General features: G+C 39.0%; 2 protein-coding genes across 2 annotated transcripts in view; one reads left to right on the top strand and one right to left on the bottom strand.

The window, feature by feature from the left end:
- Nucleotides 1-17,931, bottom strand: part of CTNNA2 (catenin alpha 2) — a 1,271,675-nt gene that overhangs the window by 1,213,411 nt on the left and 40,333 nt on the right. The window lies entirely within an intron of this gene.
- LOC133772210 (signal peptidase complex catalytic subunit SEC11A-like) lies at nucleotides 12,124-12,641 on the top strand. The gene has a single exon (XM_062208722.1). It carries the CDS (start codon nucleotides 12,159-12,161, stop codon nucleotides 12,639-12,641), a length of 483 nt encoding a protein of 160 aa, XP_062064706.1. The 5' UTR covers nucleotides 12,124-12,158.

The raw sequence follows: 17,931 nt of genomic DNA, 5'->3' as shown, positions 1-17,931 counted from the left end.
ATACCGTAAGCAAAACAGTATGGTATTAGTATCAGGACAGACTTACAGACATACAAATTAATAGAACAGCATTGAAAGTCTACAATTATCGATCTCTGAAGATAAACAGTTACAAATGAATCAAAAATCTAAATACACAAGTTAAAACTGTAAAACTCTTACAACAAAACATAGGTTTAAATATTTATTTTTTATTAGCAAACCATTTCTTTTTTTTAAGATTTTTATTTATTTACTTGAAAGTCAGAGTTACACAGAGAAGGAGAGGCAGAGAGAAAGAGAAAGAGAGAGAGAGGTCTTCCATCTGCTGGTTCACCCCCTAGTTGGCCACAACGGCCGGAGCTGAGCTGATCCGAAGCCAGGAGCCAGGAGCCCCTTCCAGGTCTCCCACGTGGCTGTAGGGGCCCAAGAACTTGGGCCATCTTCTACTGCTTTCCCAGGCCACAGCAGAGAGCTGGATCGGAAGAAGGAGCAGCCGGGACATGAACCAGCGCCCATATGGGATGTTGGCACTGCAGGCAGTGGCTTTACCTGCTACACCACAGTGCCGGCCCCTAGCCAACTGTTTCTTAGGTAAGACATAAGGGTAAGGACACAAAAAAAATAATAGAATAACTTGATTTCATCAAAATTAAAAATTTTTGTGTTTCAAAGGATACCTTCAAAAAATGATAGAACAACCCATAGAATGAAAGCAAATATTTGCAAATCATGTACCTGACGAGTCTAAAATGAGTAATATATTTTAAAAACCATTACAACTTACTACTAAGACAAATAGCTCAACTAAAAATGGGCAAAGACTTTGAATAGACAATTCCCCAAAAACGAATGGCCTTCAAGTACTTGAAAATATATTCAACTTCATTATTAAGTAGAAAAACAGAAATCAAAGCCACAACTAGATACCACTTCATACCCACTAGGATGGCTCTAATTAGTCATGTGAGAAAATTTGAATTTCTAGGTGTTCAAAGGAAAGCAAAAGGGTTCAGGAAATTTATAAAATAATTTGGCAATGTTTCACAATGTTAAATGGAGTCACCATGTAATCAAACAAAACCTCTCATAGATATATATCCAAGAGAAATGAAAATAAACATTTAAAAAAATTTGCGCACTAATGTTCAGAGCAGCATTATTCGTAAAAGATATAAGTGGAAACACCCAAATGCCCATCAACTGAACGGAAAAACAAGATGTGGTGCAGCGATACAATAGCATATTATTCATACATGAAAAGAAATGAAGTACTGATAGATGTTTCAACATACCAGTTTTTGAAAATAGCATGCTGAGGCAAAGGAGCCAAACTTATGTCACTTATTGTATAATTTCATTCATGTAAAATGTCCAGAATAAGCAAATTTATAGAAAACTACGCCAAAAGGCCAGCACTGTGGCTTAGCAGGTAAAGCTGCCGCCTGCAGTGCCAGCATCCCATATGGGCATTAGTTCGAGTCCCTGCTGCTCCACTTTTGATCCAGCTCTCTACTGTGGCCCCGGAAAGCAGTAGAAGATGGCCCAAGTCCTTGGGCCCCTGTGCCCTTGTGGGAGACCCAGAGAAAGCTCCTGGCTCCTGGCTTCGGATAAGCCCAGCTCCGGCTGTTGCAACCAACTGGGGAGTGAACTAGTGGATGGAAGACCTCTCTCTCTGAGTAACTCTTACTTTCAAATAAATAAATAAACCTTAAAAAAAGAAAAGTAAGCCAATAGTATAGGTAAAGGCATGGGAAAGTGGGAAGTGTTACTTAATGAGTGTGGGGCTCCTTCTCGGGGTGAGGAGAATGTTGGGCATTGGGAAGTGCTGATGATTTCACAGTTTGCAAATATTCTAAAAAACATGGAATTGTACATGTTAGGAATGTGAATTTTATTTTCCATTAATTATTTTTTTAATTTATTTGACAAGTAGAGTTATAGACAGTGAGAGAGATAGAGAGAAAGGTCTTCCTTCCATTGGTTCACTCCCCAAATTGCCGCCACAGCTGGCACTGCGCCGATCCGAAGCCAGGAGCCAGGTGCCTCTCCTGGTCTCCCATGCAGGTGCAGGGCCCAAGCACTTGGGCCATCCTCCACCACCCTCCCAGGCCACAGCAGAGAGCTGGACTGGAAGAGAAGCAACTGGGACTAGAACCCGGCGCCCATATGGGATGCCTGCGCTGCAGGTGGAGGATTAACCGAGTGAGCTACGGTGCCGGCCTCTTCCATTAATTATATCTCAATGAAAACAAATTTAAATTGCTCTTAAAATAACAAATTTGGGAACAAAATACAAGGAAGTACAGTACTAAGTGAAATTTGTAAAAACTTTTTCACAAGTAGACATGAAGGGACTGTTTTGAGATTCTAGGCAAAACGAGTCCAGGATATACTCATAATAGCTTCTTTCTGTGACTCTTTAGATCATTTTGAAATTAACATTATTTTCAAACATATTCATGTCCCATTCGGTGGAACTGGGAGGCTGAGAGTTTTGCATTATCTAGTAAAGAGACTTTCCTCTCCTTTTCTAATATGCACCCTCTTTTTCTTCCTATAGCAAAAGCTGAGACAGCCACATCATTATCCATCCAACATCCTCACTTGCTAAATTCTTGTTTTACCTAACATTCGATGCCAGCAATCTGAATTAAAGTGAGTTTCAGTGACAACTCTTACCATTACCTAGCAATCGGATTCTTCCAAGGCTATTTCTGTATTAAAGTGTGTGGATATTTTCACCCTGTACATTCATGAACAGTACCCTCTTCTCTCTTTTCCGTAAGTAGCAACCTGCTGCTAAAGCTGCTACACACAACTTCTGATTGAAAACAAATTTCCAATACCTGAATTCTGTCTTCATGCATCTGTTTCATTGGTTTCTAATGATCGCCTAATTATCAAAGCTAGTAGATTTTCCCGAAGTTTGATACTAATTTACCTATCTGAAGCATTGACATTATTTTAAAAATTCACTTTGTCCAAGTTGTCATTTTCTCTTTCAAAAAGTCATTATTTTTTTTTAAAGAGAGTCAAAGATTCCTAGGAATGATCTCTCTCTCTGTTCTGTCCCTAAGGCACAAAGGTATTCTTAGAGTAGTGAGTCACACCCCAGAGTCATAAATATATATATATATATATATACATCATCAAATATATATACACATATAAATATAAATATGCCCCATACATGCTAGCTTTCTGATCATCGAAAATTAACTTCTCAGAGTCCCAACTATTTTTTTTTTCCTGTAAATTGGGCATTTTCTGGTGTTTCTGTAACGGTAATATTAGACGTTATAAATGTTCTAAGCACTGGCTTAGTATATAAATGGCAATTTTTGTTATATAATGAGTATTACTTGCTTGAACTCCATCATCATCATCACTACTATTATACTCTTTATAATAATCAAGTTTACACTCTCTATCCCCATCTCTGGAGAATGTTCTGCTGGACAGAGGTGCCTCACGTTCTGCTTTTGCCCACTGTGTCTGTCCAAAGTACAGTCAGTCATGTCTGTCAGCAACCAGCAAGCTCTGCCTCCTCACTGATGACATCACCACCCTCCTAGGCATCGGATTTGAAACTCAGATGCCATCTTTTTTCTCTTTCTTACCGAGAAAATAGAATTTACTCCCAAATTTATTAAACTGTGTCTCTGAAACATCTCCTGAGTTATCCCCGTCTCTACTTCTCTGAAGAAATGAAGCCTGCCCCTCCTGATATTTTACTCTCACATCAGTGGTTCCCAAACCTGCCAAAATATCACAGTCAAAATGCAGACCTTGGAGGAATCCCTTATCACACAATTCATAATATTCGGAGTGAGGCTGAGATACCAGCCCTAATGAAAGTACTCAGGTGATTCACATAAACTGCCAGATTTGAAAATCAATGACATATACTAAGGAAACAGTTCCACAGTGCATAGTTCAGCCTTAACTATTCAACACTCATTGATAAAAATTCATTAAGCACCTATCATAATAGGTGCTTAAGTATATAAAAACCAGGAATTATATCTTTGAGTAGCTAACCATCTCAAGATGGCAAAAGAGAGGACTATTGAGGGGGGATGGGTAAGAGGAATGAGTGAAACAGTGAACACAGGCATTAATTCAACATCTTTAGCATGGTAAACAAAGGAGTTACAATTGGAATTAATTTTCTCATAGTTTGGCACTCAAAACCTATACTGCCCGTCTTCATCCTTACTCTTCACTATTAACTAAACTCGTACAAATTCCACAAACAACTGCTGAGTCCTTCTGCATATGAGTTTTGGCTCACAGGTTGCTTTCTGTCTAGAACATCTTTACCCACACTATGTCATTTCCTTGTGCCTAAATCCTTGATGTGTATCGTGTTCTCGATAAGCCCTTCCTGACTCTCTAAACAGGAAATGAGTTTTTCCTGTTACTCTAAGCATCTACAGCTCTACTCGGAACTAAACTTCTTCTAACCTATTTAACAAACGGTTTACTTAATCTTTGTTTTTATACCACAATCCCCTTTGGGGTAGAATTCAAAAGTGGTGTTTGACTCTTCACAGTATCTACTGTATACCTTAAATATACTTAGTAAGTAAATATAAACATATTGATAACTACTACTTTACAAACCTGAATTCTTGGACTTATTATTATTATTGGACTCATTACCTTTACTAGACTACAGGTTCACTAACATGATATTATCCATATAAAATGATAGCTGCTTAAATGAGAGTTACTAATGGACATAGAGTCAGTTTTACATCACTAAATGGCTGATTGAGTCTGCATAACAGTATCAAGTTCAGTGATGAGTTAGTAAAATTGCAGACATGTTTAGCTGTGAACTAAGCTTTTACTAGACAAGGAAGCTACCTAAACATACTATTAATATTATCTACATTTATTGAAAAAAAAATCCATATAAAAATCTGTTAATAACCTGGTCTGAAATGTGAGAGTATGTCTGTGTGAAAACTGATATGTCTATTTGCATTATATGTAAATGCTTCAGAGATTTCAAACAATGCTATGAAATGAGCATCATATTAAAAAACAGAACAAAATCAAGTCCAGCCCTCACCAGGAAAATCCTATGCACAGCTTAATAGATAATTCAACTTACCTGAAAATTTTCATTTAATTAGTTTCATACCATAGTAACACATGGACAGAATAAAAAGGTATTAATACCATTCAAGAAATCTAACCCTATGCAGACATGGTTGCAGAGTAGAAATTCCTTAGTGGAAAAATGAATTATATAATCGATTTTAGAGTCATACCAATTCTTATGGATTATGCCACCAAAGAAGAGCCATCATTTTAAAAGCAAAAAAAAGCCACAACTGAAGAAGTTAACATAATTTTTAAGGGATTGATATGTTTCCTAAGATTCTTCCATACAAAAGGAGTATGCAATTCACATTTCAGGTAATACAGTGTAAAGAACATCATGAGAGATGAAATGAATCTATAAGTTAAAAGCACTGGTCATTTTTAAACCAAAGAAACATAAGAAATGAATTGTGTTTATTTTTAAATGTGCATTCAAGTTGTCTCTCATGGAAACTACCATAAATTCCAACATTCAGAGCCAACTCATCACACTCTGTTCCCAGTTTTCTGAAACAAAGTGCTTCTCACTGATAATCACCAAGGACAATACACAGCATGAAGATAAACCCCTACATCAAAAATAACAGTGAACTCTTGTTAGTTTCAAACATTTAAGGTTACAAAGAAAACTCAAGGATAACTTAGCCATTATTTAAATGTATGTATCAAGGGTTATCATAAACAAAATAAACATAAAGTGATCTAGTCTTAATTTCTACAGAGGGCAGTTTAAGAAGGAATGTTTAAATTTCAGCAACAGATTAAGGTAGATATGAGAAAGTTCTTAACTACAAGTGCTGTTGGGTTCTAGAAGTATGCTGGAAAAGCTGTAGAATTTATCTTTGAAGACTTATAACAATCACAAAAATTTCATCTAAGTAAGATAACAGAACAGGAAGATAGGCAAATTCATTGATTTACAGTATCTTTCTGATTTTATGTGTTAGAATTAGAGATTTTATTGTCTCCAATAGAAATGAACATCATTAAATACTGTTTTAACACTTAATTGCAAATAAATCTCTGATTTATATGTTACTATACCTAATTTCACTTTAAAAATTGAGGTTTAGTAATTAAATCCTGGCTCAAATTTCAGCTCACTGCATTATTTTACATATGAGAACACAAGAGTGGCTAATACTTGGCTTCCTTTACACTGACAATAGCAAGGTCATCAGATACTTCTGAACATCCATCACACATATCAGTTAAGTGCTTAGTTTGTGCACAGCAATGTTATTAGGAAAATATAAGGGACCAGTTTTAATTAGGAAAGCAACTAGAAGCCACCATCATTTTTATCATCATCCTATATTTGATGAAGCACTATTCAAAAAAACAACCATACCTTCCATTTTCAGAAGTGTGATGAATCAAGAATAAAACAGCTAGTTTGGGTCAGTATACACAATGGTATGTCCAGATAAGGGGTCAAGGTCACCACTATAAATCTTCTATGAATCAGATAGGCTCCTTCCTTGAAGGACATCCTCTGACCCTCAGCCAGACCTCGGCCCTGCCTAGTTACATGCAAACACATGGACATTTTTCAAGGGTTAAAGGACTGATAAAATGAAAAAACAGGCATTACTCCAAAGAAAGCCATCAGTATTACTAGAAATCATCGTCTGGGACCAGCTCTGTTAATTATGAGTCAGCAGAATCTTCTAGCTTATGAAAGGAGAATGTACTACTTAATCACAAAAATAAGAAAATAATAAAATATAAGCAAGGACTATATCCACATTCCCTTTGAAACACAATTAACGTGTTTCAGCACTAATTTAATTCAAAAGAGGTTACATTGTAAAAACTGTAATGAACCTATTTATAGAACCAGAAAGATATCACAGCAAGTGAATTTCTGATATTTCAATGACAAATTCTCAAAGCTTCTAACATAAAGATTTATATTTTCCTCATTTGTCTACCTACTAAGCTCATCTCTGAATAAGGAGCTACAGGAACTTTCTTGAGTCCTGGTTAGTGGCTAGCAGTGATTGTGGTGGGAGTATGAACACTTCTGTGACAGTCTGAGTAAGAGTTCTAGTAGTTGACCTTGGTAAAACCTAATGTGAAATACTGTCGCCAAGTAGAAAAGGCCTATAACTAAGAATGAGGAACTCAATGTTCTTCTCAGAATTTTTTCCTGAGGCAGAATATGGTTTGATATAAATCTGTTTCCTGCAAGAAATGGTTTAACAGCCCTTGAGAATAAAATTATATATTCAGACACAATTCAAATAAAACAGAGCAGTTCAAATGTTAGAACACAACAAAAAATTCCTTTTTTTCTTTATTATTACTGGCTCCCCTGCCAGTATTAATCTGGCTCAGTATCTAATCAACACCAGGCTTTCCTCTGAGAAGGACATGGGGCTGTAGCTAAAACAGTGCAGGGTCACTCATAACCCCTGCCTGTTATTTTCCCACGATCCAAGTGTGTAATTCCTGGTCAGTTATTTCAGGTCTTAAGTAATTTGTAAGTGTTCAGTTTCTACACTTTATCATCCTTTAAGAATTTAAAATCACATTCTCTGTTCAACTGTTAATGCTAGGATCTGTATTAGTTTTATAATCTTGTCCTTGTTTTTATTTTTGTTTTGTGTTTTTTGACTCATGAATTTTACTTTGATTTGTTAAAAAATTTAACAGTGGAATGTTTATAAATTTCAGCTTAGTTCTGTAACATCACAAAATTAAGATTTTTTTTTAAATGGGATGGTTAAAATATGCTTCATATTTGAAAAAGCTGGGAATTGCTAGCTTTTAAAAAGTAACTTTTTAAAGATTGAGCACAAAAATGAATGGATTCAAGTAGCAGATTTTTAACACGTCAATTTTAAACAGTGAAGTCAAAAGAAGGCTTTTTTTCTAAGCTTTTTTAAAAACTTATTTGGAAGGCAGAGTTAGAGAGTGAGAGGCAGAGAGAGAGAAAGAGAATCTTCCATTTTGCTGGTTCACTCCCCAGATGGCTGCAGTAGCAGGGGTAGGCCAGACTGAAGCCAGAAGCTTCTTCCAGATCTCCCACCTGTGTCAGAAGCCCAAGCACTTGAGCCATCTTCTACTGCTTTCCTAGGCACATTAGCAGCGAACTGGATCAGAAGTGGAGCACCCAGGACTCAAACTGGCACCTCTATGGGATGCTGGCATTGAAGGCGGAAACTTAACCTGCTACGCCACAACACCAGCCCCTGGAAAATGTTTCTATATCAAATTAGCAGAGATATGATTATGACAAATGTATGCTGTAGATTATAGTTCACATCAGGTAGAACAGATATTTCTGAAAAACAGTTTGTCAACATGTATTAAGTTTCTTAAATATGTTTATGCCTTCACCCAGTAACTCCTACTTCCTGCAAGAAATGGTTTAACAGCCCTTGAGAATAAAATGATATATTCAGACACAATTCAAATAAAACAGAGCAGTTCAAATGTCAGAACACAACAAAAAATTCCAGGACCCTAATTTAAAGAACTTGTAAGTAACAGTACAAAGATTCTGTACAAGAAGACTACCTATTGTTGGCTACTTCCTCTTATAAATTAGTAGTAAACCTATATTAGTTACTTAAACTTACAATATGAGCAGGAGCTCTTGAAGCGAAAGTCCTATTCCTTGGTAATATGCCAGTTTCACTCTCAACTTCCCCTCTGCCAGTATTCAGCATCTCTCCATCAAGAGGAGAACATTTGAAGGGAAGGGCCCAGAGCTGAGCTTCTGTATGCCTTTAAAGAACAGCTTTCATATTTTTTCTAAAATGGAAGATTTTGTAAATTTGCCAAGAAAGAAGATGAGATATGGGAATGGTTCACTATATACAAAGCTTAAGGAATTGTGTTACTTGTATATTTCAGTTTGCAGGGAAGGCAGGACACACAAAGGCAAGCGCCCTAAGGCAAAATGATTACGAGGTTATGAACATGAGACCTGCTTCTCACTCCTACTTAACCGCTAACCCTCCAGCTGACACCAAGCCATGGCCTCGAAGGCTTTTGTTTTTCATCTCTAAAATGAGGAAAATACAATTAAATTTTTTCTAAATGACCCTTGAAACACTATGATACAAATACCAATATGTTTAGTTTGCTCTCTTTGAATATATAGTCTATGCTGCTTGGAATAGTACGGAGTCAATTCACAAATAGAAAAAAAAGGCACATGAAAGTTTCACCATTTTCCTCATTTATGACATAAGGACAATAATCTCTACTTCCGTGGAACAGTTTTTGATATGGGGATTAATTTTTCTATAATGTCTAGTACAATTTGAGGTGCAAGGAGGTGGCTTGAGTCTGCTTTCCTAATGATCTACAGTTTACTTTTTATAGAGGTATTCTCATAGAAACACTGGCAATCTAATTGAAGGTAGGTATAGCATCACTGGAATATCTGAAATATCTCGTGACCTAGCCAAGGGAATGACAAATTTACCTTACTAATGAGATGTGGCAGTCTCATCACAAAATAACCTCTGAAATTACCCCTGGGCTGATGGAAGCATTCTCTGAAATACACGGTACAAAATTATGTTGTAATATCATGTAGTACATATAGTACCTCATAGCATGTACCATCTCCACACATACTTTTCCCCTAAACAATCTTAAGGGAAATTTTAACATGAACTCCTTTTGAGTGATTCCCTTCAAATATATTGGAGGCTACTCATACTGTTCATGAGTCATTCAAAGGTTTGTGTACAAGAAAATAAAAGCTTTTGTGCCCTATCAGGCACTCATGTTTATAAAGAAAGGCCAGTTTGTCAGTGATAAGCACTTCTCCAGGCACCTTTCTTAAAGACAGCCAAAGCTTTACCTTAATGGGTAATCCCACTGAGGAATGAGATCGAGTATAATTATTCAACAAGCAAAAATCTATTTATAACTACATATAGAAGAAAACAGAAAATTTTAAAATATACAGCTATAAGCAGAAGTTAAAATTTTTTTCATTTCCTAAAATAATAATTTTATTCCTTTAAGTGTTCCTTAACAACTTTAGATACCACAGATCAAATATTCTTTATTCCTGTACATTTTAGGCAATGAACCGATGGTTAATGTTCTCCATAAAGTTCTGTAGCTATAGTGGGAAGGGCACAGCACTCTTTGACACAAGAAGTGAGCTCCAATTACCATCCTGTCACTTTTAACTTAGGTGAGTACAAATCAAGTAGTTTTCCTATTTATGTTTCAGTTTATCCATGGCCTAAGGACTAATGAAAACATACAGTATTACTGGAACACAGTCAGGATTCAGACAATGCTCGGATTCTTAATCTTGCTCACAATGCATGGTATCTGTCATGAACAATGTGGGGGGGGAGGAGAGGGAAGAATGAAGGAAGGGAGGGAGGGAGGAAGGGAGGGAGGAGGGTGGATTGTGTTTAAAGATGTTTTCGTGATACAACAGGGACAATTCTACATCTTGATACGTGGTCTTCTCATCTACTTACTTATTTTGTTTATATTTCACCACCTTCTGCTATCACAATTTGCCTATGGATTTCAGGTGGATGCTGTGGTGTGAGGCTCATATCTTCCAATCAGGACCAGGATACTCACTTCCCCAGATGCTAGCAGTGATGTGTACTGGAGGCTGATGGCTGCCTCTCCCTCTCGCTCTCTCTCTAGAAACTGCCTTTGGCTGAAGGAAATTGCCTTGTCCTAGGACAGACCTTCTCTCCAATGGAAGATAGCATCCAGTGATTGGTGAATATACACGTTCAAAGATACGACCTCTTTCCCTCAAAAAGTATAATGCTAAGGGACCATTCTGGCTCTAGAGGTGAGGATAAAGGTAACCATCAGTGTAGAAGAGGCAAAATTAAACATTTGAGAATGATTATAAAAGGAGTTTGAGTTGAAACTGACATTCACAGACTTAAAACATCAGCATGCTCACTCCCTGACCTTTTACCCCTGTTAGAGTAGGGATGTGTGAGTCAGGTAATAAATGAAGTTCCAGTCCTGGTCTGGCCCACGGTGGATCCACTGGAGCTTTGTTGGCCTTTAAGATCAAGTATAAATTCTGGATACTTTCCATCTCCTTGTTATGTCAAGATAGTGTGTCAAACACATCATATAACAGGGATAATAGTGTATATAAAATCCAAGGATCCGTGGTAATTATTTAAACACCAGATGCATCCTGATAGATGGCTAAAAGCTACCACAAGCTTAATCAAGAAGTGTCCTCAGTTGCAGCTGTAGATTAAGATGTGGTATTGATACAGCTCCATGTGTGCAGCTACTAGCTGGTTGCTATTTTTTTTTTTCAAACCTATTACAAAAAATGCATTTTTAAGGGTCAGGCATTTTGGTGCAGTGGGTTAACCCACACTTAGAAAATCTGCGGCCCATATCAGAGCACCAATTAGAGTCCTAGCTATTCCACTTGTTAATCAGTTTCCTGTTACTACATCCTGGGAGACAGCAGATGATAGCTCAAATACTGGGGTCCCTGGTACCCATGTAGGAGACCTAGATGGAGTTCAAGGCTCCTGGCTTTGGCTTTGGCCTGGCCAAAGAGCAGTTTTGAAAATTTCATATTTACATGGGAAAGAAAAGGAGTATATACGTATAATCTCACACTAGGATTAAATTAACTCTCTTCACGTCCTACCCAACTCTGAAGGGATCTGAACCATCTTGTACGTTCTTCAAAACATGACATTTATATGCCATTTCAACAACATTAAGTTAATTGATCAGATAAACAACAACAATATAGCACCATACTTTGAGTTCTAGAAAAAGCATTAGTCCAAAACTTTGATTATTGCCCTGACTCATGTGCTAAGTGGCACAGTAGTGATGGGAACCTGAGAACTGTGTGATAATGCACCAGCAAAAGACATACATTAAATGTCTATTCAAAAGAAAACTATTCTGCTAGCCAAATCAGCTTCTAGCTCTCTAGTTCTGATGTTAAATCACCTTTTTTTGTGGGCCAGTACTGTGGTATAGCAGTTGAAGCCGCTACCTTGTTCCGCCCTCCCTGGTCGCTTCGCGCCCTCTCTCCTGCCCGTGTCCCGCTAGCTGTCCCCACCATGCTGTCTCTAGACTTTTTCGACGATGTGCGGAGAATGAACAAGAGGCAGCTCTATTACCAAGTCCTAAATTTGGGGATGATTGTCTCCTCGGCACTAATGATCTGGAAGGGGTTGATGGTAATAACTGGAAGTGAAAGTCCGATTGTAGTGGTGCTCAGTGGCAGCATGGAGCCTGCATTTCACAGAGGAGATCTTCTCTTCCTAACAAATCGGGTTGAAGATCCCATACAAGTGGGAGAAATTGTTGTTTTTAGGATAGAAGGAAGAGAGATTCCTATAGTTCATCGAGTCTTAAAGATTCATGAAAAGCAAAATGGACATATTAAGTTTCTGACCAAAGGAGATAATAATGCAGTTGATGACCGAGGCCTCTACAAACAAGGACAACACTGGCTAGAGAAAAAGGACGTGGTGGGCAGAGCCCAGGGGTTTGTCCCTTATATTGGAATTGTGACAATTCTCATAAATGACTATCCCTAATTTAAGCACGCAGTGCTCTTTCTGCTGGGCTTGTTTGTGCTGGTTCATCGCGAGTAAGAAGCCTGCCTTGCTGCCTCTGGGAAGATGCCGTACTTTCTGTTACCAAATGCTTGGAGTAGATTCTGGTCTCTGATTGGTGAAGTGGAGAACACACGTGTTGGCGCTTCTTGGTAGCACTGGTTTACATTAGTTCATGTTTCCATGCCATAGTATGTGTGGGCGGGCACGTGCACTCGAGGGGACTTTCAATCACAGGATTTCCTATGTTGTCATTGTCACACTTTGGCATTTTTGTACATCAGTGAATTTTTTATATTAAAAGGTTGAGCAAGAAAAAAAAAAAAAAGCTGCTACCTGCAGTGCCTGCATAACATATGGGCACTGGTTCAAGTCCTGGCTGCTCCATTTCAGATCCAGCTCTCTGCTATAACCTGGAAAAGCAGTAGAAGATGGCCCAACTCCTTAGGTCCCTGTACGCCCATGGGAGACCTAGAGGAAGCTCTTGGCTCCTGGCTTCAGATCAGAGCAGCTCAGGCCATCAGATGGAAGACCTCTCTCTCTCTCTCTGCCTCTCCTCTCTCTGTGTAACTCTGACTTTCAAATAAATAAATAAATAAATCTTTTTTAAAAAAATCATTTTTTTTCCCTAGGGATTCCACTAAGGTATGTAAATACGAACTTAAAATCATTGAGAGAATTTAGTGTTAGTTGGTTTTAGAAAATTTGGTTTTGACGCACAGAGGTCAAAGTAATGGTATATCTTCCTCATTTTGTGAATGCATAATCCTTATACTACAACAGACCTTTATCAGAATGAACAGCCTTTTCATGGAAAGGCATTCTTATGTAGGTTGGCAGCACCAGGTGTGGTACTGCTCAAGTGCCTGCGAGTAGGGGCCAGGAGTGAGATGAGGGTCACGTGGAAATGGCTGCAACAGCTGGCACATGTCATTTGCAATTCATGTCAAAATGAGCAGGCACTGCTGGAGGAGGCCAGGGTGGGGATGCAGGTAGAGCTACTGTCCAATCCCAGAAATCAGTTACCTTCCAGGATCTGGTTGTTAACTTTACCAAAGAGTAGAAGCTGCTGAATATGGTTCAATCACATACCAGAAGAGATGATTGAGATCTATAAAAACCTGTTTTCCCTGAGGCATCTGGCATCTGCTTTCGAGACAGATGTAACCTTCTAGTTGAATAAAAGTGAAGATCTTGGCTGGTGGAGAGAGAGGAATTCACCAAAAGATCGAGCTAGATTCAGAGACTGCGGTTAAAATTAAATCAATTTCCAATAATAATGTTTCCAAAGAGAAACAATCATATATTAAAGAGGAAGCAATGCCAAGGGATAATTTATATTATTTGTCATTTAAAAAACAGAAATATGAGAAACAATCTGTAAAAAAAATAACAAAGGGGCTGGTGTTTTGACACAGTGGGTTAAGACACTACCTACTAAGCAGGTTCAAGTCTTGATTATTCTACTTCCAATCCAGGTACCTGCTACTGTGCCTGGGAAAGCAGCTCAAGATGGCCCCTGTTTGGGGCCCTGGCACTCACTTGGGAGATGCAGTTGGAGTTCCAGGCTACTGGCTTCAGCCTGGCCCAGCCCCAGTTCTTGCATGTGAAGAGTGAATCAATGGAAGGAAGACATCTTTCTGTCTTTCTGTCTCCCCTTCCCTCTCTCTGTAACTTTATCTTTCAAATAAATCAATCTTTTTAAAAATTTCTGTAAAAAATAACTGGAAATATGACAAGTTGGACAACTACGAGGACAATAATCAGGTAAAATGTAATCACCCAAAAGAAAATGCTGAAGTGCAAGGACAAAGATAGTAAATATTAGGAAGACATTATCTTTCTACTCAGTCAATACCTAAAGAGTATGTGATTCAAAGGTTAAAAGTTTAAATCATGGGTCAGTATTGTGACATAGAGGGTAAAGTCACTGCCTGCAATGCTAACCTCAAATCCAAGCTCCCTGCTAATGGCCTATAAAAAGCAGCAGAATATTGCCCAAGTGCTTGGGTCTCTGCACCCACATGGGAGACCTAGAAGCTCCTGCCTCCTGGCTACAACATTGCCCAGCCTGGCTGCTTCAGCCACCTGGGAAAAGAACAAGTAGATGGAAACTCACTCTCTCCCTCTCCCTCTCCCTCTCCCTCTCCCTCTCCCTCTCCCTCTCTCTCTCCCTCCCTCTTTTCCTCTCCCTATCTCTGTAACTCTTTAAAATAAATAAATAAATTTTTTAAGAGTTTGTATCATACATTTATTTACAGGTCATCAGGAAAGCTATTTAAACAACAAAAACTGATATATTCAAAACCTTTGTTAGCAGAGTCCCCTTACTCAATTTGTAAGAACTCAAGAGATAAGCCCTACAGTACATTTAATAGTCTAAATAAAAGAGAAGCATTACAAACTCAAATAACATGCAAAGTCCTCCAGCTGGATCCTGTGCTACATTAACATCCTGTAAATTATCATGGTGAGGAACACTATGGACAAAGAAAATGTATGAAGAAAAGCTTTCACATGATTCGATCACTTGTTTCTACATCAGAGAACCCATACTGGAGACAAAACGCATGTGTGTATTCAGTGTGGAAAAATGAAGCATTTTTCATGTTCTAGGCTTGTTAGTCACGAGATAATTCATACAAGAGAGACACTGCATTGAAAGCCCTGAACATGCAAAATCTTTCAGTTACAAAACTCACTCCATTAATGCATCAGAGAACTTTTCTAACAATGAAGTCCTGTGAATGTGATGAATTTGGGAAGTCTTATAATCAGACATCTCATCTCATTATGCATCATAGAAATCACTATTTAATGAAATCATTTAAGTGTAAAGATTGTGCAAAATACTTCAGTTTTAGCTGTCACATTTCCTTCACACCTGAGAACTCTACCGAGGGCCTTCATTGTGGGAAATCTGTCAGTGTTCTGACTTTATTGTTCATCAAAAAATACATCTAGAGCAAACATATGAGTGTTGTAAAGGTGCAAAAGTCTTAATCAAAAAGAATATACCCTATTAATCATGCAGGAATTTCTTATATGAGAGCAATCCTTAGTATGTAATCAGTGTCAGATACTGTTAATATCTCTAACCTTACTGGGTTACCAGGTGAATCTGGTATTGGATATCAGATAAGTCACACTGGAGAAAACGCTTTTTAATATAAAAAATATGGCACATTAGTAACCAAGACTAATATTATCATGCATCAGGGAAGTCATTCTGGAGAGAAGTTCTACATTATGTGGCAATATTTTTCATCATAGTATTGTCCTTACTGTACAGTTGAGAACTAGTCATGCAGAAACACACAGACGCACACAAACTCACCATCTCAGTAAACAAACACATCAGATTTTATTCTTTTCAAAAATTCCAAGAAAAATAATTGGCCTGGAAGCACAGTTGATCCGAGCCTTAATGCTTGGATCTAGGAAGGAACTAAAGTAGGTATTTTGTTGGGAGATGACCTAGCTTCACTGCCTTTTTTATTATTTTATTTTATTTTTTTTACATGTAGAGTTATAGACAATGAGAGAGAAAGACAGAGAGAAAGGTCTTCCTTCCACTGGTTCAACCCCCGAATGGCTGCTATGGCCGGGGCTGTGCCGATCCGAAGCCAAGAGCCAGGTGCTTTTTCCTGGTCTCCCATGGGGTGCAGGGCCAAAGCACTTGGGCCATCCTCCACTGCCTTCCCGGACCACAGCAGAGAGCTGGACTGGAAGAAGAGCAACGGGGACTAGAACCCGGTGCCCATATGGGATGCCGGTGCCGCAGGTGGAGAATTAACCAAGTGAGCCACAGCGCTGGCCCCTCATTGTCTTCTTTTAAAAGATAAATAAACTCTCCTTCCTCCGTAACTAGCCTGTGTCTTTTATCTGGTGACAAAAAGCTGACTAGTATACTTCCAGTCACAGGATATCTCTGCTCTGTCTAAATCAGGAGTTATCAACCTGAGGGACCACTGACCACTACTGGGCATATGGATTCCTTTCTGAGGACCAATACACAACGTTAAGACATTCCCAACCACATGAACGTGTGGCTTTCACCATACCTGTTTGATTTCTAATAATCAAAATGTGGGGAGCAATTAGGATACCAGGGTAGCTGCTATAACTAAAGCCAACAGAGTAAGTGAAGAAAAAGGAATGTATTCCTCTCTCGTTTAACAGGTGAGGTGCACACAGCTCACTGTGGCATACGGCTGCTCCACACTGGAGATTTGAGCTCCTTTTATCTTATTGCTCTGTTCTGCTAAAAATGCTGCTTCCATTTAGTGCTCTAAATTCCCTTAATACCACAACGCAACTCAGCCTGTGGGTAGTGGGGAAGGAGAAGTGGAAACGGCCTCTTGTAAGCACAGGGTCTGTGTGATGCAACATCACTCAGCTTACACCTTACTGAACAGTACTTTGTGAAGAACCCCATCTACTTAGTGAGTAAAGCCACCACATGTGATGCCAGCATACCAAGTGGGTGTCAGCTCATGTTCTGGCTGCTCCACTTCAGATCCAGCTGGTAATGGTATGGGAAAGCAGCAGAAGATGGTCCAAGTGCTTGGGCCTTGTCACCCATGGGGGAGACCTGGGTGAAGCTCCTGGTTCCAGCCTGACCCAACCCTGGCCTTAGTGGCCATCCGGGGAGTGAACCAGCAGATAAAAGATCCCTCTGCTTCTTTGTCATTCTCTGCATTTCAAATTAATTAATTAATTAATCTTTTTTTTTTTTAGAGATTTTCTTTATTTGACAGGTAGAGTTACAGACAGTGAGAGAGAGACAGAGAGAAAGGTCTTCTTTGCGTCGGTTCACTCCCTGAACGGCTGCAATGGCCAGAGCTGTGCCGATCCGAAGCCAGGAGCTTGGTCCTGGTCTCCCACCCGGGTGCAGGGGCCCAAGCACTTGGGCCATCTTCTACTGCTTTACCAGGCCACAGAGAGAGCTGGACTGGAAGAGGAGCAACCGGGACTAGAACCAGCGCACATATGGGATGCCAGAGCCACAGGCGGAGGATTAACCTAGTGCGCCACGGCGCCAGCCCCAGTTAATTAACCTTAAAACACATAAAAGAGAGTAGGCATTCAGCACATCAGTTAAGATATCATTTAAGATACCACTTATGAGCCTCATATCCATCCACATCCCTGGGGTCAAGCGTCAGCTCTGCTTCTGATTCTAGCTTCCTGCTAAAATGCACCAGGGGAAGTAGTAAGTGATAGCTTAAGTAGTTGGGTCCCTGCCACCCTTGTGGGAGACTCAGGTTTA

The sequence above is a fragment of the Lepus europaeus genome, chromosome 13 (assembly GCF_033115175.1).
Source record: "Lepus europaeus isolate LE1 chromosome 13, mLepTim1.pri, whole genome shotgun sequence".
In the NCBI taxonomy this organism is placed as follows: domain Eukaryota; kingdom Metazoa; phylum Chordata; class Mammalia; order Lagomorpha; family Leporidae; genus Lepus; species Lepus europaeus.
This window is presented reverse-complemented; position numbering and strand designations above follow the sequence as displayed.

Bases quoted from the DNA above. Each gene is read 5' to 3' on its own strand.
- LOC133772210 (XM_062208722.1), top strand. From the start codon at position 12,159: ATGCTGTCTCTAGACTTTTTCGACGATGTGCGGAGAATGAACAAGAGG.